General features: G+C 40.7%; 1 protein-coding gene across 2 annotated transcripts in view; it reads left to right on the top strand.

Moving 5' to 3' along the window:
* The window catches only part of LAMA4 (laminin subunit alpha 4), a 107,620-nt gene that overhangs the window by 45,238 nt on the left and 40,932 nt on the right, over window positions 1–21,450 (top strand). For both annotated transcript variants that reach the window (XM_026119994.2, XM_064508892.1), the window contains 8 exons: window positions 4,917–5,131; window positions 10,086–10,181; window positions 11,520–11,671; window positions 11,864–11,974; window positions 15,108–15,219; window positions 16,457–16,624; window positions 17,851–18,044; window positions 19,905–20,021. In XM_026119994.2, the coding sequence (XP_025975779.1) occupies window positions 4,917–5,131; window positions 10,086–10,181; window positions 11,520–11,671; window positions 11,864–11,974; window positions 15,108–15,219; window positions 16,457–16,624; window positions 17,851–18,044; window positions 19,905–20,021 (1,165 nt within the window). The remainder of the gene's footprint in view (window positions 1–4,916; window positions 5,132–10,085; window positions 10,182–11,519; window positions 11,672–11,863; window positions 11,975–15,107; window positions 15,220–16,456; window positions 16,625–17,850; window positions 18,045–19,904; window positions 20,022–21,450) is intronic.

Here is a 21,450-nt window from a genome sequence, read left to right as displayed (position 1 = left end):
AAATGAATTATGTGATCAAATTCTTAATGATCAGATACAGCTTCATAGATGTACTTCACAGACATAATTCAATCAAATCAACAAAGCAACTGTGGGTCAGTTTTGCTTTTCAATTTATCCTGATGCTCATAAACAATTCCCTCCAAAAATATTCTAAATTACAAAGTACACAAATAAATGGAGCTACCTAGCAGAAACTGAGCTTACTACCCTATCTTTTAAAGGGTCATCTTACTCTCTATGAATACACGTGAATGACATTTCAGTGAATGCCAGAGGCCTGATTCTAATTCAGAATTTCTCCTTGGGCAGTGACTAAGTTTAAACAGCCCTAATACAGAGTGAGGGGTACAGGATGGCTCAGACAGCTGCCTTCCTCAGCACCCATTTTAGTATTCCTTCAAGTCCCCGAAGATCTCAGTCTTTTAAAGAACTCAATTCACTGTCATTAACGGGCAAGTCTTGAATTCAGTTGATACTTAACGTAACTATCAGAGAAGGGAGAAAAGTGATGCTCAAGATGCAAAAGAGAAATCAATGTGAAAAAGATAAGATGAAAAACAGAAAGAGTGAAGGCTTTTGCCCTTATAAATGGCTCAAAACATCACCATATTAACTCTGTGTTACCAATATGGTGACAGCAATAGTGAAAGTCCTTTCTACACAGCAGGCACAAAAATGAGAAAAAGAGCTTATTTCCAGTCCTTTGGTTCTATCCTTTCATTCTTCTGAAATGTCAAATATATACACAGAGGAAAATGCAGACAATTAAAAGGTTAGTGAAGTTCCTTTATGGTTATTAAAATGTCATCCTAGACGACAAGCAAATCAAATCCTATGAAGTGAGTAGCAGATTATAATAGCAGGGGAGAATAATACAGCTTTGTTTTCTAATAGCCACTAACCAGCCTTACACAGTGCATCTGTCTCAAAGAAGGTAAAGCTGAGTAGATGGGTTAGAAAAAGCTACAGAAAGAAATCAGCTTGTCTGGGTCGCTAGGTTAAGTCCTTGACTGTTAGGTTAAATGGCAAGCAGTAACAAATAAGACTTTCTTTCTGGTAGGCTCCTGGTCCTACTCCCATTTGTGTCAGAAATGATGAAAAGGGTTTCAAAGACAAATGAGATATGCATTGCTGGTCCCTGTCCAGTTGCTAAAGAGCCTTACATATGCTCCTGCTGGGCACCTCCACCATTCACTGAGAGTACTGGCAGCCACTGCGCTGTCAATACACCGGCAGGAGCACTGTGTGTCCTGGCCTCGCCTCCATCAGCAATCCTGAATGCTAGCAAAAGGGAAATTGCCCCCGTCCTTCCTGCAACCCAAATAGCGGCTTGTGTCTTCAGAGAACGTCATTACCATGTCCTGCTTAATTGCATTTGCCTGAAGGCAACCTAGTAAAGAGAGAGGAAGGCCACATCCTGCCCATCAACTTCCACACTCCATCCCCTTGTCCCCTCTCTACCAGCTCTCTGAGGCGATCAGTGACAGGCGCTGCGGGGCAGTGAGCTGCAGGCATCCTGCCATGGGCAGCATGTGGTATCTCTCAGCAGGCCAGGAGGCAATCGGCTCCATATCCTCTGGCATTCATGTAGGAAGTTTTCTTGTGCTGCTCCAGAGACTTGGCACAAATCTATCCAGTTCCTTTTAAGTTTGCCAGCAAATAAAGTTGTAAAATCATGGAGGCCTTCGCTAGGAACTGCGAAAACCAATCTTCCAATTCAAAACTTAGAAATGAATCATTTTGTTCCTTGACTTCAACAATAGGGCATTAAGGTGGTGACAGGTGAAATCCAGGTTTTATTAATGCCCAAACGTTAAAAAACATAACTGAACGAATGATACTTTATCATCCAAAGTGAACACAGGAAAAGAGTTCTTTTGGCATTGCCAGTGAAGGGGAAGTTAATTTCTTACTCACCAATAATTACAGGAAGCAAACATGTCTGTGAAATGAGACAAAGATAACTTAGCAGCTTTATTATTTCCACAACGTTGAAAAATCGCGTGGGAGAGGAAATACTTTGCTAGCAACAAAGAGCCATTTATTGATAGAAGGGAGGAAAAGGCATTTACCACAGGCCTTTACTTTTTTGGACCATAAAGTGCAGAGATGGACTGGTATGTTTCCATCCAGCTGTCTTTGTTCTTCTCACTCAGCCTCAACTCTCAAAGAGGCCAAGCACAGTCCTAACCTATGTGATGCACTGAGTGGGAAAGGGAAAGGGAAAGGGAAGATGACACATTCATTTTCAGTTGTAAAAGTTTCTATTTGTTTTAGACAGCTGCTCCAGATGATGAGATATGGCTAATGAAAGTGGGTCAGATGATCGTACAAAACAGCACTTACTTCCAGGCCCAGAAATATATCTGTGAGGATGTGAGCACTGTCCACTACACTTCTGGCAAGCGAACAGAATGGTATCTTTCAGAAAAAAAAAATCACCTTGTTCTTATGAGAGAGCATATACTATGGGCATGATGGGAATAGTATACAGTCTTTGGTAGACAGTGATTGAAAGTTACACCTGATGAGAGGTAAGCAAAACATGGTTATCACCTCAGCACTGTTCAGTGGCCTCTGTGACATGAATTGGTGGCCACAACAGATGGACAATCATTTGGAAAATGTCTAACTACAGAAAATTTTTAAAAAGGATGAAAGATTTTGAAAGGTCAAAGTGAATCAAATGGTTAGACAGATCTTTTTTTTTAATCACGGAGTATTTTTTTTCTTTTTCAAACTTCATAAAGGTACTGAAATTTTGAAATTTGGAAAAATCTCATATAGGCTTTAGAATACTAGAAAATTATAGTAAGCTTTTTGGAGCATTTCCATCAGTGCCTGCTCTAACTCCCACGTAAATGGGGAGTGACTTCACCAAAATCAGTTAAATCACATTCTTTATGCTCACTGTTGCATTCACATTCTTCAAAGGATGCACAGAGCTACAGATCACACTTTTATTCTTTACATCTGGGTCACCCAAATGATAAGATCTGCACCAAAGATTCAGACAATGCTGCAAAGAGACAGCTAGAGTCTTTGTCATTGGCAAAGGCAATAACTGAGGCAGCCAAGTGGTTTATATTAAGATGCTTAAAATTTTATATGTGCTTTTACTGTGGGGGTTCAGGCCTGGAACATGAACAAAGCAGTGTTGAGGAAATTACTTTCTCTATTAAAAAAAACTTCAGCAAATGTAGGAAGAGATCAAAACTGGAACCTCTTATCAGATCTCCTACATTTTTATCATTCAGATATAGCAGAACCTGGATTTGACTATGTTCACATTTCAGGAGACACCAGACCCCAGCTCAAGCCACCAGCCAGAAACTTGAGAAAATTAAACTAAACTGCCTGAGAGCTCACCCTCCCCACCCACAAACAGCAGCACAAACAGCATCTCAAAAGAGGTCTTTATAGATGAGAGTAAAGCAAAGGACAACAGGGAGATAAAATAGAATAAAATACAATAACTATTCCGTACCTAAACTACTGCCACAATTATTTAATCCACTGATTTCTTCATTAGGCTAGGCCAGCTAGTAGCGTCTATCCCCGAGGAGTAATTCTTCATTCCCAGTTTGTGGGTTCAAGTCCCCGAGCTCTGCGGCGCAAGGTGCCGGGCGGCAAGTCCCCCCTCTACCCTTTGGTGACGCTGCCAGCAGTATGGGCTGCCCTCCACCCTGCCAACTAACCCCCCGCCCCCGGTCGGCTCACCACTGCTCTGGCTGCCGGCTCCTCCAGTGATGCTCTTGGTTGAGGACATGCTCCTGTGAGCTGCTCCATACCTGCTCCTTTGCCAGCTCTGCTCACCACTCTGGCTATGTCCGTTCTCCACCAGCTGCTGTGGCTAACCACTGCAGTGCTGCCAGCAACTGTCATTCATCAGCTATTTCTGCTCTTTTGCAAAAGTACCTGTAGCACATAGGATTAAGTCTGCTCCTTGCTATCAGCAGGGACTCCGACAGCAGAGTGCCTGTCCTTTCTTTCCAAACAATGACACCAAAGCTATTCACTATTGTCTTAGCTTAGGGTCACCATCCGCCCAGGATCATTAGGTACAGTTGGCTTGTCTAGACTTTCAAAAATCACTGCAGTTTTAACATTTCTTCTATACTATGATGCAGCAAGTTTTCAACAGAAATGCTTCCCAAAAGTGATAAAACATGAACAGCAAACTGGGCCTATCTCAGGCCTTCCCTGTGGTGCTTGTCTCCCCCACCAGAAACCAATAGAAGAATTCTCCTCTTCTAGCCTTGTGGCTGTTCTTAGTCTTCTGGCCTCCGCCAACAGGCTATCATAGACCATATCTGAAAAATGGCGGGGATGTAAAAGGGAGGTTGTTTCAGTGTCTGTTTTGTTCTGCAAAAAACAGAAGCTATCCCATGTCTCATCACAGAAATATTTATATAGATCCCTTCTGGTCAGAACTTTGTTATGTGCATTATAATGAAAATGGTGCCTGAACTTCCTCAGAGTTTCCACATCATGAAATGCAGTCTCTTTCTCCCATTTCCTATATAACACAATATAGTTGGAGAGATCCAAAGCTGACAGAGACCAAAACAAACACCAGAATGGAGGGAGTCTCTCTGCCAAGGTCATTCTGTCATGCAGTTTAAAACAATGGGGAACAAATCATTTCATTGCTAAAGATACAAATAAAAAAATACAGGCTGATGTGATTGAGATACCAGGAGTGTTCAAGAAGGGAAAAATAAATAACTATACAGAATGAGACTAGTTCACAAAAGAGCTTCTGCAGGATTACAGTTCCTAATTTGCCTTCTGTCCCTTAGTAGTTGCAGATTGTCGTCAATTCATAGTGACATAAATAAAGCCAGAGAAAAAATAGTATCACAGATGGGAATGTCATTGTTAGTCACCTCTGGGCTTGCTTTTCCTTCCAGGTGTGCCCCTGGTTACTATGGAAACCCCTTGCTAATTGGAAGCACTTGTAAAAAATGTGACTGCAGTGGCAACTCAGACCCAAACCTGATTTTTGAAGACTGTGATGAAGTGACTGGCCAGTGCCGCAACTGCCTGCGCAACACCACAGGGTTCAAGTGTGAACGATGCGCTCCGGGTTACTATGGGGATGCCAGATTCGCTAAAAACTGTACAGGTATTGCCTATAGTTTGGGACAGCATAGCACAGCAAAACTCAGCACAACACAGTATATGCACTACTTAGTAGAGATGCTAAGATCAGCCATCAGGAGGACTCCTGCGGCACAGGGAATTATGGTGCACTCCCCACCGCCTCCCTGGTGGGACCATTTAGATGCCTGTTCGGCTGAATCATTTCCTGGCACTTTCTCCCTCTTTCCATTGCCTGTGAGGAGGTCTCAGATTCCAAACTCCAACATCTCAATCAAACACCTAGGCAGGATGAATGCAGGCACTGCTGTATCCTGTATCTTGTTTTAAAATGTGGACTCTAAGCTTTCTTTCAGGCAGAGACTTCACCTTTGTATTTGTTGGTACCCCACACTGTACAACACACCCACTCAAACTGATGGCACTTGAGGATCTGAAGGCATTTTTTAGCGGAACAGTTCTGACTAGATCCTAGCTCAGTTTCTCCTCCTTTTCAGCTGATAATATGTTGTGCATTTTCCATGAAGCTGTGTCATCTTGTTTGTTACCATATTTCCACTTCTGCAATGACTGGGGTCCCACTGGTTGGTAAGGTGCTACCCAGAGGACAGTTACCTATACAGACCTACACAGAGGGGTCACAAAGACCTACATCCTCAAAGACATTTATTCTCCTAATTTACAAGGTGTTATATCCAAAAAGAACTTTAACCGTGTGCCCTTTGTGCCCACAAGCTCTGGCTTCTGAAAGCAGGGATTTCACCTTCTTTGCAAGCATCGAGGAAGAGCCACAGCTAAAGGCAGAATGCAGGTGCTCAGACCTCCAGGCTTCCTCCCAACCACCTTGATGGGGGTCCTTCCCTTAGGGACCAGATCACAAAATGGAGGAGATGGCTCACTCCTAGCTCCCAGCATGCCTTGAGGGTAAGAGACAGCCAAAGCAGGCATCCAACCTGGAGACTGGAAGTGCTGGGTTAAAGTGTTGGGCTATAGGCCTTGGTGCCTATAGTCCTATATGTCTTGACCAAACATACTTTATTCTTGTGACTCACTGTATAATGGGATTTTGTTTTCTACTAATTTCTTATAAGGTGCTAAGGAGTGTTTGGGGACCTGTAGGATGGAGGTTCCAGGGATGCTTTGGACTCCAGTGTCTTGTGCTGCTGCCTTATGCAGTGGACTGGATACAATGGTGCTAATGGTCCCTTCCAGCTTTATTTTCCTGTACTGTGACAGCTAGAAGTCAAGTGTCTGTCTCTGAGATGTAATTCACACTGCTACATCATGTGCCTAAATTCCATTTACGCTGAAATGGGAGAGCTGTTGTCTACAGACAGTAATCCCAAATGCCAGTGCGCTGTGCCTAGGCATGCAGACCAGCCAAAAAGGCAAAGGCTGTAGGGACTAGTATGCCCAAAACTCAGCTCTTGCCTGGTTTTGGGCCCCAACACAGGCCTGTAATTCAACATCTCTGTGATACTAAGGTTGCAAAAGCAAGCCTTGTTCATGCAACTCACTGCCTTATTCATTTTACTGGAGATGATTTAATTACAGTTCTCCCATAAAGAATAACAGGATCTACCTTCTGGGTCCTGAATGCCATCAGGCAAGAGATATGCACCCAGCACTTTAACTCAGCCACAGCAGTGGTGCTCTGGCTGTGTGCAATAGCGGAACTTCAAACAGCTAAGAGCAGTTTTGCCAGAAGTCTGGGGATTATAGAGCATTTTAAGTGTCTAAGCAAATTACACAGGATGTTTATTTGGAAAACATTTCTGGATGTAGGGTGTCTAAACTTAAGCCACACTTTCATCACCTCAGTATAGTCTTGGTTTATGCCCTTAAGGAGTTGCAGGAATTAGAGGCAGAATGCTTAGGTATTGTTTACACTTCTGAGATAGAGTTTATCTGGGATTTCATGGTACACCAGACTTCTCTATATAGGTTTTTCATGCAGACTATAAATCAGCTTGGTAATTCTCTTCATTAGCAGATTTTCTTGTAATATTTGATCTTTGCTAAATATAAAAAGTACCTCAGAAATTGACTATGTTATGAAAGGTGCATCTTTTCTCTCTTTAGGAGTGAATTTAATCCTGTTGTTGACTCCAGTAAATCCTGATTTTGCTCTGTTATGTTTCAGAGTTAAACAGTTCTAATTTCATCTTCACTTCTGCTAAAATTCAAAATACGGATATTTCATAAATGGTAGCTGCACACAGCCTGAACAGAAACACTGCATAAAAATGTACATGCCTGGTCTATCTACCACATAGAATTTAAACACAAAATTGCCTTCACCAATCAGAACATCCATGATATCCAAAGCATTCTGGTACTTAACAAGGCCAGCTTATACTTTGGCATTTTGGAACAACTGGAAACTCTAATTTAAAAAAATATTGATTCTGAAATAAGACAAATATCTTCTTTAAAATGTAAAAATTCAAAAAAGAAAATAGTGTAAGAAACTGAGGGTTTGTGTACATGACTTCCATAACGCACCTCACAGGGTACAGACAACAAAAAATTTTAAGAGAGTGAAATAAGCTCTGTCCAGCTAAGATAATCTTTTCTTCTTTCAAGCAAAAGAGAAAATCTGTGTAGAGGTGGATAGTCATTTTCAGCCTCTTTTCAATAAATCCCTTAACCATGTGTCCAAAACCACACTTCAAAGCTTTTTACAAATGTCCCTCAAAAATAAAGGTAAATTTAGAAGATGTCTCCAAGAGTAAGCCATAATATCACTGAAAGTCTGAATTGCCCATTAAAAATATGGTACCTTCTAAACAATTATATGAAAAATTATCAGGACTGCTTTTGAAATGAATTCATTATAAGCATTTTTGTGACAAAGCAACACTTATCCTGTTTAATAAGAAGATGCAGTTTGTTTTTCTTGAACACTAACCTAATCCAAATTTTAATCTTCTTCCTGTAATCTTGCCAATTGTTTTTGGAATAGCCTGGATCCTGTGACGTATATAAAGACAGATCTCTGCTTTCAGCTGAGACTTTTCTTTCATTTCTTAGCAAAAGAAATAACAAATTAAAACACTGTAGATCCAGGACCTGACCCAGGTCATTCAGATTGTGGAGAGGTCAAAATATCTTACCCAATAAAAGTCATAACCAAATTCTGTTTTCACACTAAAACAAAAACTGAGTAATTCCACTGGCACTGGTTCAGTTACACAAAATTATTCCAATGTTAGTGCACCATGGTTACTTTGAAGCCGTATTACACATTTTCCCTGAAAATTCTTTGAATGTGCAATGTGTAATGTAAATATAGGGGTAATTTATAGAAAGGAATGAATGGGCTACAATAAAATGGCAGTGAACAATTTTGTTACATGAGATTCTGATGAAACCATGAATCACAAGAGCAAAATGAATTCCAGATAAATCTCTGCTGTTCTTATGTGCTGCTTGAGTTTTTGTTATTCTACCAAAGTGTTCCTGGAATATTTTAATCTTTAAATAATATATCTTAAAAGGACGATTAAAACTTTAAAGAGATACTTCAGATTAAAAATTATACTTTCTAAAAAGCCACTTGTGCAGGCAATAAAAATGTAGCTTATTCAAATTAAAACAATGTAAAACATCATTCATTCTTCACTGTAAGTGGTAGGAGATATTTATTTTTTGATATGCTCAAGCTGACGATGGAATTGTAGCCCACTATCAATCCTTGATAAGTTGGAAAGCTTATTTAGTGGCAGCCTGATGTGGCATTGAAAAATTCCAAAGGCCTGTGCGGAGATATATAACTAATAATTAACTTTAGTTGTACTGTTTTCCTTAGCCCATCACCAAAACATTACTTTCGCTAGACAGTAATAAACAATGACCCAGCTGGACAACTCTGGTCTCTCTACTTCTGCTTTTCACCAGCTGGGAAGCCTTGAAGAATCACAGAATCACAGAACGGTTGAGGCTGGAAGGGACCTCTGGAGATCATCTAGTCCAACCCACCTGCTCAAGCAGGGTCACCTAGAGCACATTGCCCAGGATTGTGTCCAGATGACTTTTGAATACCTCTGAGGAAGGAGTCTCCACAACCTCTCTGGGCAACCTGTTCCAGTGCTCTGTCACCCTCACAGTAAAGAAGCTTTCCTTACATTCAGATGGAACTTCCTGTGTCTCAGTTTGTGCCCATTGCCTGTCATCCTGCTGCTGGGCACCACTGAGAAGAGTCTGGCCCTATCCTCTTGACACCTTCCCTTATACCCCCTCAGCCTTCTCTTCTCCAGGCTGAACAGTCCCAGCTCTCTCAGCCTCTGCTCATATGAGAGGTGCTCCAGTCCTTTCATCACCTCAATAGCCCTTTGCTGGACTCGCTCCAATAGCTCCATGTCTCTCTTGTATTGGGGAGCCCGGCACTGGACACAGCGCTCCCAAGTGTGTGGCCTCACCAGGGCTGAGTAGAGGGGGAGGATCACCTCCCTCGACCTGCTGGCAGTGCTCTGCCTAATGCAGCCCAGGATACCATTGGCCTTCTTGGCCACAAGGGCACATTGCTGGCTCATGGTTAATCTGTTGTCCACCAGGACTCCCAGGTCCTTCTCTGCAGAGCTGCTTTCCAGCAGGTCAGCCCCCAGCCTGTACTGTTGGGTGGGGTTATTCCTCCCCAGGTGCAAGACTGCATTTCCCTTTCTTGAATTTCATGAGGTTCCTCTGTGCCCATTTCTCCAGCCTGTCAAGGTCCTTCTGAATAGTAACAGCAGAAGTCACTTCAGCATATACTGTTTCCCATCTCATATTTATCTGGTCTAATCTGCCTCTAAGCTCTTCAGTTCAAAGAACACCTTTTTCTATGCACATAAGGAAAAATCAGGCTCAGAAGCCCCTAATTTTGGTGTGAGCATATTGGCACAATCCTACATGTAATCATTTTTTAAGCGTTGGCAGGGAAAGGTTGGTTGTACATTTTGAAGATTACTGTTTTAAAAAATCCTTTCTTTTTCCTGCAGAATGTAACTGTGGAGGAAGAATGTGCAACAGCCAAACGGGAGAATGTCTAGCAGATAGTCCTGAAGTTTCTACTGGCACAGACTGCCCAACCATCAGTAAGAATATTACCAACAGAATCCCAAAAATGAGTATCACTCTTGTATTTAGATGCCTACAAATATGACCTTAACAGCTCAGTTCCCACGTGGGCTTAGCACTTGAAACTTGATCCTCCAGGACACTTATACATGTGAACATGTGTGATGCCTCACTGTGTACTTAAACTTGTGTTTGCTTGCTTGAATGAGTACGTTAATACATCCATCCCGCTCTGTAATAAGGACTGAACGCTTAGGTACAAACTGTGGAGCATTAGGTACACAAAGGCACTCCTCTAGTCTTTGAGGCTCAGTGCCTGCAAAAAAATATTCTGGCCCTAAAAGTTGCCAACCACATTATCTGGGCTATCTTGCACATCAGTTCTGCTCTCCTACTTGTATGCACACCTCAGTATAAATTGTCACTGTTGCCAATCTGACATAAATAAATCAATCAGCTGCTTTTCCACTATCTCCCTTGTATTAACTATAGGAAGCCTGGGGAGTTTCCAATAGTTACTATGCTGTAACTATGTGTAAACATGATTTTTTTTTAAATGCTAGTATAATTATGTCTGTGGTACAATGCATACCACGTAGCATGGGTTTCTAAACCACTTCCCAAGAAACAACCATGGCAGTGAAGAGGGGTCATGTGCCCAGGGGCACAAACAAAAGGAAAACATTTGGGAGCTGCTACAATAAAGAATACAGACTACGCAACACTAAGCAAAAGTTTATGTAGAAATCTGTGTTTCACGTTCATCTAAGACCCTTTGCATTTAGTAGTGGCACAAATGTCACTAAAAATTAGATGATATTGCAAGTATTCAGTAGGTACAGGGATATAGTTCTATGAAAGCATAATCTAAACATGTTATGACTGTGCTTTTAGAAGTTGGCTCCCAAACTGAATAGCTAGCCAAGAGTCTGGCTGCTGTACATTCTGACTTCTCATACCACCAAATTTTTAATACACAGTTTCGGGTTGTAACAAATTAACTTGTTTTTTGACCCCAATCTGCTGTTTTTCGGGCCACAAACATACAGAGCCTTTAGGGAATAGCCAGGAAATGCCTCGTATCTCTCTCCCTACTGGTTATGAAGCCACCTTGACAGGCTTTTAGACTAGTCCCATCTGGTGCTTTTCAGCTAGAAGCATCATGACTGTACTGCGGGACCGGGCGGATGAAAGTGAAAGAAAAATGGGTATCCATCAGGATCCATCAATAACAAAGAGAGGGAACCCCATGGGGCAAGAGCAGTATAGAGTAAATTTAAGAAGGAAAAGAATATTTGCTGTTTAACTGACACAAATGCTAAAAGAAAAATGTCACTCTTTTATCTTCTTATCAGGCTGTGATAAATGTATTTGGGATTTGACTGATGACATCCGATTAGCAGTTCTGGCTATTGATGAAAGCAAATCGACTTTACTGAGCATTTCTACAGGAGTTGCAGCTCACAAACGCTTGAATGATCTCAACCTCACTGCCACCCATCTCCAGGTACAAGCATTGGCAAACTTTTTTTTTAATGTAATTTTAATCTATGAATTGCCACTCCACTCACATATATTTCAGTCCCTGCCCAGTATTACTGAATTCTTGTGTCACTCACACTGTATTCTTTAGATAAAGAATTTGCTGTCAGCTGCATTGGGTTTTTGTTTTGTTTTGTTTTGTTTTTGCCCCACACAGGTTGCAATGTCCAAAAAAAAGAATCATTCTGTACTTTGGACCATCCAGGTCGATGATGTTGCTGCCGAAATGAATGATCTCCTGACAGACACAGCAATACTCGATGAACAGGTTTGTGTATAGCCTTTTGACAGAGTACTGTAGGTTTCAGGTTTGTCATATTCACATTATAGCATAAGAGGTTCACCACATAAGGGTGTGAGTGCTCCAAAAGATGCTTGGGAGAACTTTCTATTTTGTGTAGGAGAAGGGCTAATTGAGCTCTGAATAAAAACTGTAAATGATCTATCAGTCTGTTTCCCAGAAAGGGAAGGATGTAGGGTCAAAGTCTATTGAACGCAGTCAGAGGTTTGCTACTGATCACAATAAGCCTTCCCTCAGGATCTGCATTCCTACCTTACTCCCTACACCACATGTACAGTATTTGATCTGAGATAGACATGCTGCATTTCAAATTCTGATTTCTAATTAAGCAAAGGAACCAAGATTAAAGTAATTCAGATTGACTTCGGGAATGTTTGCAGTATCTATTTTACATGTATGTTCTCACAAAATTTAAACTAACCCCGATTATACACTTCAAAATATGTTACAAAACTGCCAGTTCAAATGGTTTTTCAGGTACCTACTGGGCCGGGAGCCTGATCAGCGCTCAATATATGTTTTAACATAATTATAGTCATAAATGTTACATCCCACATTCATTTGCCAGGCTATAAAACTAAGGTTATAAGGTTATCTGCTCTCAGTGTACATAGCACTTTCACTGCACCCCAGAAGAATAGTGTAATGAAGTATGTTAAGAGAAGAAATAAGGTTCAAAATTGCTGCTCCTCTATTTTAAACAGATATTATTAAACATCTTTCTATTGCTGAGATGTAGTATGTGCATTAGTGAGATACATCAAGCTATAATAGTACCAGTCAGAGATAACTACAGTTTCACTGGGACTAGAGTATATTTCATGTTTATTGCAAAATGCCAGACCTTATATTCAGTTACCAATTCCTTCACAAGACACATTAAAACTATACCTTAGACTAAAAAATCAAATACAGGAGCAAGGAGAGGGGAAAAAAAAAAAAAAAGAAGAAGAAGAGAAGAAAGGACTATGCAGAGAGGTGGAAGAGAAAATCTGAGTTCTGGTGGGTTTAATCAGCACTTACTTAATGGAATGGCACTGCAGAATCACACAGGCTATATCTGGCTTCACAAGAGAGGTTTGATTATATCAGCTGCCCCCCAACCTGTACTTGTGAAAATCTGGCAGTGCTTACATGGCCTCTGGGTCCCACTATGTCGTTTGTAGATAGGATGGTTAAGGCGTTAGATTTTCTAGGAATGTTTAATGAATTTGGATAATAAAGGTTTTGTCATCTTCACTATTATGCTGTGTATGTTTTAGCTTATTCCATGGTTCGACCTTCCTTGAACCAATAAATTCAGCATTTCCTGTGGTCTCTTCTCTCTAGTTATTTATAAAGCCTATTCCACAGGAATATCTATGATTGCTTGTAAGGCAGGAAAATAAAAGCCCCAGACTCTCACAGTGGAGGGAAGACCACGGTAATAACTTTGAATATACGCCTTTTTGCTCTTTTCAAGGCACTTTCATGGAAACTGGGTGCTGGAGCTTTGAATGGATTTCGCAGATTTATGCTGTGTCTTCCATGCAGAGCATTTCAAGTGCACTTTGCCATGCCTGATGGTTCACTGGAGATTCTGATTTAAACCATGAAAACAGAATGAATGCACAGTTTGTAGGCAATTCCTTCTGGTAAATGAGAACAATAAATATGATCTGTAAATCCCTGAGTCTGCTTGGGATGGGCTTAGAGTAAAACAGCATTTAGCTCTATCCTGAAAATTTGTCTGAAATTTGGGGGAGCTGAGCACCTTCCCTTCATAGGCTCTTTGCAAATTCCAGGTAAAGTCTCCAAACATCAGTGGGAATTTGAGGGTCAGTAAGAGCACTTCTCACTCACACTGTCATATTTCCCATCAATCTCATGGTAATCACCAAACCTGTCTTGGTAATTCCCTGCATGTTCAATAGTTATAGAAGAATTTGGCAAGGAAAGAATGATATTTAAAGGCAAATGTGTGTAAAAAAACAGCAAGAAGTTGCTTAAAATAAGCCACAAATAATAGTGACAAGCAACAAAGCAACCACAAGAAACGGACAGCAATAAAGAAATATGAACAGAAAATATATTGCTTGCCTTTCAAAGACTAAAAACCAGTAAGCAAACAGAAATAAAATTAAAGTCTTTCTATAAACTCCTATATTTATTTTATTCAGGTACAATTATACTTCTGTCGCATTTGCGTTCCCCAGTAAAGCCAGGCCCCCTCCCACCGTCTGGCTGGGCCAGGCGAGCCGCGGAGCACCTGGACTGTGGATTTCCAGCTCTCTCGCTGGTTTCAAGCGCCACCTGGTGCTTCTGCAATTGCAAACCGTGTTTAAATGGGATATTTCTGGGTTACTGCAGCTGCTAGAACAGCTACAGTCTGCAGCTAAAACACTGCTAACAGCTACAGGGCTGAAAGATGAAAACAGACTTCTCAGCCAAGTGCAGGACTAAGCAAGCATTAAGTGAGCATGCCAGCAATCAAATATCTTTAGGATTAATAGGTGTCAGGGCACCCCAAAATTCAAAATTAATTTCCCAGTGGGAATTTTCTCTGCTGCAACCCAAACAATGGCTTTGAATCAAACACTTTACCACTGGCAAGCATGTGATGCAGACATACACGCACACACTCTTCTGAGCACTTTGGCTCCTCAAGCTTTTTCTGAATTTTAAGAAGTTATAAAAGTTATAAGGGTGGGGACCTCACATCAGGGAAACACTGATCTAAAAATGGTAGTGCACTTCACACCTTATTCTTCAGTCTATATGCTTCCTCAGGAAACACCCAGCAAAATCAGCTAGCCCTGCTGCATGCCTAGGAGACTCAGCAGATGGGAGTTTTACAACTGCACATAATTTATGGCAATTTGATTGCAGCAAATGATGGATAAATATGGGACAGATTTTAATCTCTTACTCTGCAGTTCTGAAAATACCGACAAGACAGCCCTTCACTTCAAACACCTTTGTAAATACCATTTTTTATGATAAATGGACTTCCACATGCTCATCAGGAGAAAGCAAAATGTCTGTTTACACTGCACATCCCCACACATGCATATGGATCTGAAAAGAAATCTAATCTCTACCTCACATGGTTTATTCATAGGGAAATAAGGCATCCAGCAAAGGCCTACTGGTACAGAAGGAAACCATAGCGACCAACAACCGTGCTACACAGCTTGTGCAACAGCTAAGTAATATGAGGGATAACATCCAAGGTAAATAGATTTCTTTATGGTTCAGCTCAATGTCAAGCATATATTAATGAAACCTCCAGTGCAGAAATGTCATAACACCTGGGCTCACTCACAAAGCAACCCACACATTAGGTTTTTATAGACTGCAATGCCATGATGAAAAGTTGTCTCTTAAAAGATAATTGACACCACAGGCTGACATGAGTTGACACCCAGAACAAGGGCTGCTCTTTTTTCTCTCTTCAAAACAGAATAATAATAATAAATAGATTTACACATAATACTTCAAGCTAATTCAGCTTGTAGCCTTTGATTATTTGACTAACTGCTCAAGGAATTCACATTCACTTGTGTTTAAAAAAAAAAAGAGTTGGTATCAGATTGGGGCTGGATGCAGCCACAAGCATGAGCATAGGATGGGACACGAGACTGCTCACTGTCTTCCTTGTCAGCAGATTGATGCAAGTGGACTTTTCCCATCCTGCTGATAATTAATGGAGGCCATATAAATAAACTAGACAGATGAAAAAATAAGAAGTTTCCCTTTTTGAACCCATCACAGTCACTGTTAGCTCTGACTAACTCTGATGATCCCACTGGTGAGTTTTACTTTAACCTGGTATTCCAGACCAGGGAGTGAGAGGAGGATAAGCTTTGTAATGTCTATATCAGGAATGGGTAAACTCAGTTTTAGATACGTCACTTCAAGGACCCAACAGTGTGTTTTGAATCAAGACCTAAACTTTGAAATAATACCCCACTCCAAACCAGCTAGGCAATGTCAGGCCAGAAGCCATGTTTCCTCTTTAGGGTCCCTCTAACTTTTTCAGATGGTCAAAGAGGTTACTTCAGTATCCTTGCTGTTGTTGTTATTTAATAAACATCACATTTTTGTGGCAACATTTAGAAACTACAATCCTGGAGGACGGCCCCAGTCCACTACATGCCACAGCACTCAGAATAAAAAGATGATCCCTGTCTGTAAGAGCTGCCAAGCCAAATAATGCACACAAACCTTGCCTGTTTGATTTCATCCTCTTCTAATGATACCTCACATATGCCAGAAAGTGTGTTTTATTTACAGGTTTAATGGTAAGACTGGATTAACCTTAATAACTATCTACTATAGAGTTATAAGATAATTAAAACTTTCCTTTGCTGTCAGCATGATCTGGATTCAAAAAAAAGTAAAAGTACTCCAAAATACTTACTTCACTGTAGCCACGTTGGATTAACCATCTGTTCCTTTTTCCTTCAGAAATCAGCAGTAAGATGAAATACTATGCAATTCAACAAGAGCTGAGCCCTGAAGAAATCGCCCACAAGCTGAATGTGGCTGAGGGGATGCTGAAGGAGATCAAACACCGCAAGCCTTTCACTAATCAGAGGCAACTTGCAGATGAGGAGGAAAATGCAGCAGAAGAATGTGAGTTTTAAATCTCTTTTCCATTCATCCATACATCTACGCACAGTTGGCACAGGCTGGGCAGTTCTGGGTGCACTTCTGAACCGTGGGGAGGGTCAGCAAGTGCTCAGTAAGTACTGACTACTGTGCTGGGCAGCTGCAACACTCACAGTTCAAAAGAATGTAAGACAAAGTATACAAGATCTGTGCGTCTATTAACAGTGTTTTGTCATTAATTACTTGAACAAGAGGCAAAAGAGATTAAATAATTCCTACTCCTACTGGTTTAGAAAAAAAGAAATAAGTGAGAGAGCAAATCTGGGAAAGAACAAGAAAGTGAAGTCTGAAGAAAACTATTATATGCCAGTGTGAAAGTAATACTGGGCTCAGTTCCTGAGCCTGGCTCACCATGATGAGTCCCTAACTTAAACCACTGTAATTCTACTGATTTCAGGAGACTGTCAAGCATTCAACAAACTTCAGGGCTATTGCGGGTTCCCTGCCTTTCCTAACTTCACTAACAGAGCTTAGGGAAAAGAGGCCTGCAGTGGTGCAGCTCTGAAGGACAAACTGACTGATCCTTGCTGCAGCAGCAGCAGGTATTGCTGCTTCCAGCTCTCTGCCCCAACTCTCCACTGGCACTTGCTGCCCCCACGCAGAGTGGGCAGAAAAATGTGTGTGTGTGCATGCCTGCACGCTGCAGCACCTTAGCAATAGCTGCTGAGGAAGGTAGGTTTGTGCCAGGGCTGGAACAGCCCATGTGAATGCGTCCATTCTGTTCTGCCAGCTCTGTGATGCAGACAGTAATCTCCAGGAGAGAGGTAAAAACTACTGGGATGGGAAAGAGTGCTGGCTTAATTTTCACAGCTGTTTGCTTAGTGAACATGAGTCAGAGCCCTAACACAGTAAGGACTGTCTTCTCCAGAGTAGACTGGTTAGCTGTGACAATGAAAAAAAATGAAAAAGCAAGGAAAGCGACAACTGGTCTCATTTAGAAAAAGCTGCTTGTAATTTGAGAGAGGGGATTAATGGGGTTAAAGTGAGATACTAAAATGAGACACAGCATTCCTATTCAAAAGAGGAGGGAAATTAAAATCTAGGTATGTGAACTAAGTAAACTCTCAAGTGGGCTGTTAACAAACCTGTTTTACTGATCCCCTGATAAACAGCAACAGATATTGCTGCATAGGTAGGTTTTGTCAGAAATCCAGCTTTTGAATTAATTTGTCCTCTGACTTTTCTCCCAGTGCTACAGCAAGTTGAACAGTTTCATGAGAGGTACAATGACACCAGATCTCTGCTTTCTGATGTGCTGGAGCAGCTCAGTGAACACGATATGAAACTCTCAGACCTGGAGGAGTCGTTAGACCAGGCATTTGACTACGTTATTCAAACCCAGGACATAAACGAGGAAAACAAAGCCAATCTTCAAGAGCGTGGGGTATTATGCAGTACATTTATCATAAGCACTGTCTGTGAATCATCCATTTTTACTGGTGTTTAATATAGTGGACTGCAAACAATTTAGATGCAGGAATCACCAGTATGATAAAAAGTTATTTGGACCACTCAGCGGGAAGAGTTTGACGCTGCAGTTCTAAGTTGCAGAAATACAAAGCGCTATTATTTCTCAACGGAGTGACAATAAACACTAAGTTTTGGCATAGCATGACTCAGTGGGCCAACGGAGAAATGGATATGAATGCTTAAACATAGGAGGATGTATAACAACAAAACCCAGGAAGCTCAAAATTCCAAATAGCATGGCTGCTATACATATCATGGTGGGATCATTTCACATATTATGTACTCATTTATAATATGGAAGGACTTCATGCTCACAAAATTATATTCTATAAAAATCATTATTTATAAAGATTCTTCACTGCATTCAAGACCTGGGCTATGACTGGCTTCACGGTGCCTCTTCCAAACTCTCTCTCTGCATTTGTTTAGGAAAAAATGATTGCCCTTCCATCATTAAGCTCAAATCCATTCTCTAGCTGCTTCACAACAGATATCTTGAAACTGGGTTTCCTACTTGTTGGGTGAACAGCTTAGCTATAGGATAGAGTAGTTTTCCCTTAACCTTTTGTTCAAATGAATAGTTTCAGTATTTTGTACAAAGTAATCGTGGAAGAGGAGAGCTCGGAGGAGACCTGTCCCCTACAGCATGGAAGGGGGACAGGAAGGGAAGGATTAGGTTCAAATCCTGTCTGGCTGGTGAGGAAATTGAACTTTAGGGTCTTTTATCCTGGAAAAGTACCTAATTCATCAATCATATAAAAAGATTATTTCTTTCTCTTTCCAGCAGTTCTGTGATCCTTACTCTGTTTTGTTCAGTTTTATTTCAGCAATGCAGAACCAGCATGTCTCACTCAAAATTTTTTTTTCGTTCATTTTTTCAGCAAGATAAAAATGAAGAACTTTTGGGACCCTTTCAAACTAACTATTTCATTTCAATGGCTGAAATCATTTGTATTCTGGAGGGGAGAGGTTTAGTGAACAATCTTATGATCACTAGAATATTCTTGCAAATTCACGCTAACCGCTCAGTTTTGTAGAGACAGTGGCTGAATTCTGAGATCTAGGGGATTTACAGCACTAGAAGCTGACACCAATGTGGAGGTCTAGCAATTCATTACAGAAATTGGGCATACTGTTCTTGTGAATTGTTCTACAAGAAGCTTGTGATCCTTATGGACACTCTTCTCTGTTTTTCCATTGTTTCATAATTACAGTGCAGAGCTGCAGCTTGTCTCTTATTAATGAAATGAAGCCTGAAGTATGCTGGATGTGGTCATAATTGTTCACTGTTTTTAACCAGTTGGATTCTTCATTATTCCTCACAATGAAGGCAGATGCTGTACCAAAGAGAATGTTCACATTAGCTGTATTATTGCCAAGGAAAAGACATCTTCACGCTGCAAATTTAAAAAACCTCCAGAACAAACTAGTCTCCAGGCCACCATGAAAAGTCCATGTTTAATTTTTCTCTATTGGCAGTGCACTGAATGATGCTTTATTCCAATAATTGCTCAATCTGTATTATAAAAGGAAATTTATTCATATAAATAAAAAAAGATTTCTTTCACAATGACAAGAAAATGCAAAGAGTCCCATTATAATATGCAGCTATTAGAGAAGTCTGGGGAAAAAAAAGGGCTTCCAATTTGTCTAAAATGTATTTAGCTTATCACTTTATGTTTTGAATTTACTTTAATAACATGACAAAAATGGTAACACTGTATCTTAGCAATTCACAGACATTTCTGGATGTGGGTTTATTTTTTTTTTGTAGAAACAACATGAGAAAATAAAAGAGCAAGCAAATGAAGTGAACAGCATTCTGCTAAGTGCCACAGCTATTTTGGCAAGACCACAAAAGATCAACTCAGAGCTAAGCGAGGTAATAAAGGTAGGTGCCTCAGTAACTTGTTTAGATGATCTATCCTGATTTTTTGAACTTTTAAAAAGTCATATGTTTAAATCACTAAACACAGGCCTCTCTTTCTTCATATTGCTTCACTGAAATACTGATAAATATTCCCCAAGAAAAGTATAAGTCTTCCTGGCTGAAAAGCTTTGTAATTACGTTTTACCGCCTCAGAAAAATAATGTATTATAAAGACACATTACTATAGACACAGCTGAATGAAGGATTTTGCTGGGGACTTCTCAGTTATTTCATTAAAAGGGGCTGCCAACAGGCCAAAAGATGCACTGGTAACAGACAGTACTATATGCTTAATTCTGTTGTTTATGCCTGCAAGTTAGCCCAGGAGAAGGTTAAAGAGCCCAGACCTCAGTGTTATAACCAGTGATGGTTGGAGTGCAAAACTTAAATATAAGCACATTGTCTTATAAAAACCCTAATCTGGGACTGTAGATTAGGGATCCAGCGTTTTAAATGAGACAACGTTTTGTAGGAAACTTTTCAAAGATTAATCATTCCCATGATTTTTTGGACTTTCTATGAAAAAAATGAAGCAAATAAAACTGGGATTTTGGTAACCAAAACTTCTGCCGTTTTACCAAATTCTTTCCTTTATATTAACACTTTGAAGTAGTTTAACACAAACGAAAATTGTCCACATATACACTCATTTCAGCCATAGTTGTTCATTCCTATTTTTAGCATAAGAACAAATACCAAAAATATTCTTTTTTCTTTGAAGAAGTCATTTGAGAAAACAAAAAGAAGACAACCGTCTTCAAGCATAATCAGGGAAGGAAATAGTTTGGGAATATCATACATCTTACATCCTCTCAGCAATGAGTATCTTCACACTTTACTCCTTCATCCTTTTTCTCTCCCTTCATTTCATTCTTTTATCCTGTATATTGAGGCCACTATTATAGTCCTCAGACTTATCAGGAAGGTTGTATATCAGAGAGGAGACGAATGCAGGTCTATCTGGTCTTCCCCACAAGAATTTTACATAAAGAAGAAGTACAGCTATGGCAAAGGGATACTACATCTCCTTGCCTATACATATACTCAGGTAGTATTCAGGCAAACTCTTATAAATCAGATTAATACAAGAAGTCTTAGCATCAGGGCTCTGTCTACACAGAGAGATGGGAACAGGGCCAGTGCCAGTTCTCCATGGCATGGCACAGCTCAAAGCCATACAGCTAAACCCTCTGCCCCTCTCCAGCAACAGGTCTCCTCTGAACTGCCCATGGGGCACAGGCACTGCCCCAGGCTGCTTCCCAGAGAGGCAGGTTTGAGAGAGTGCTGGCTGGCCAGAGCTAAAACAGTGCCAGGGACCATGCACTAACACCGTCAATCACTGGACACTGGGTAAGGCCACCCATCCCAGCAGCATTAGTTTACTTCCATT

The sequence above is a fragment of the Dromaius novaehollandiae genome, chromosome 3 (genome assembly GCF_036370855.1).
Source record: "Dromaius novaehollandiae isolate bDroNov1 chromosome 3, bDroNov1.hap1, whole genome shotgun sequence".
NCBI classification, from domain to species: Eukaryota; Metazoa; Chordata; class Aves; order Casuariiformes; family Dromaiidae; genus Dromaius; species Dromaius novaehollandiae.
The sequence above is the reverse complement of the archived record's forward strand: the minus strand, read 5'-3'. Positions and strand labels throughout refer to the sequence as shown.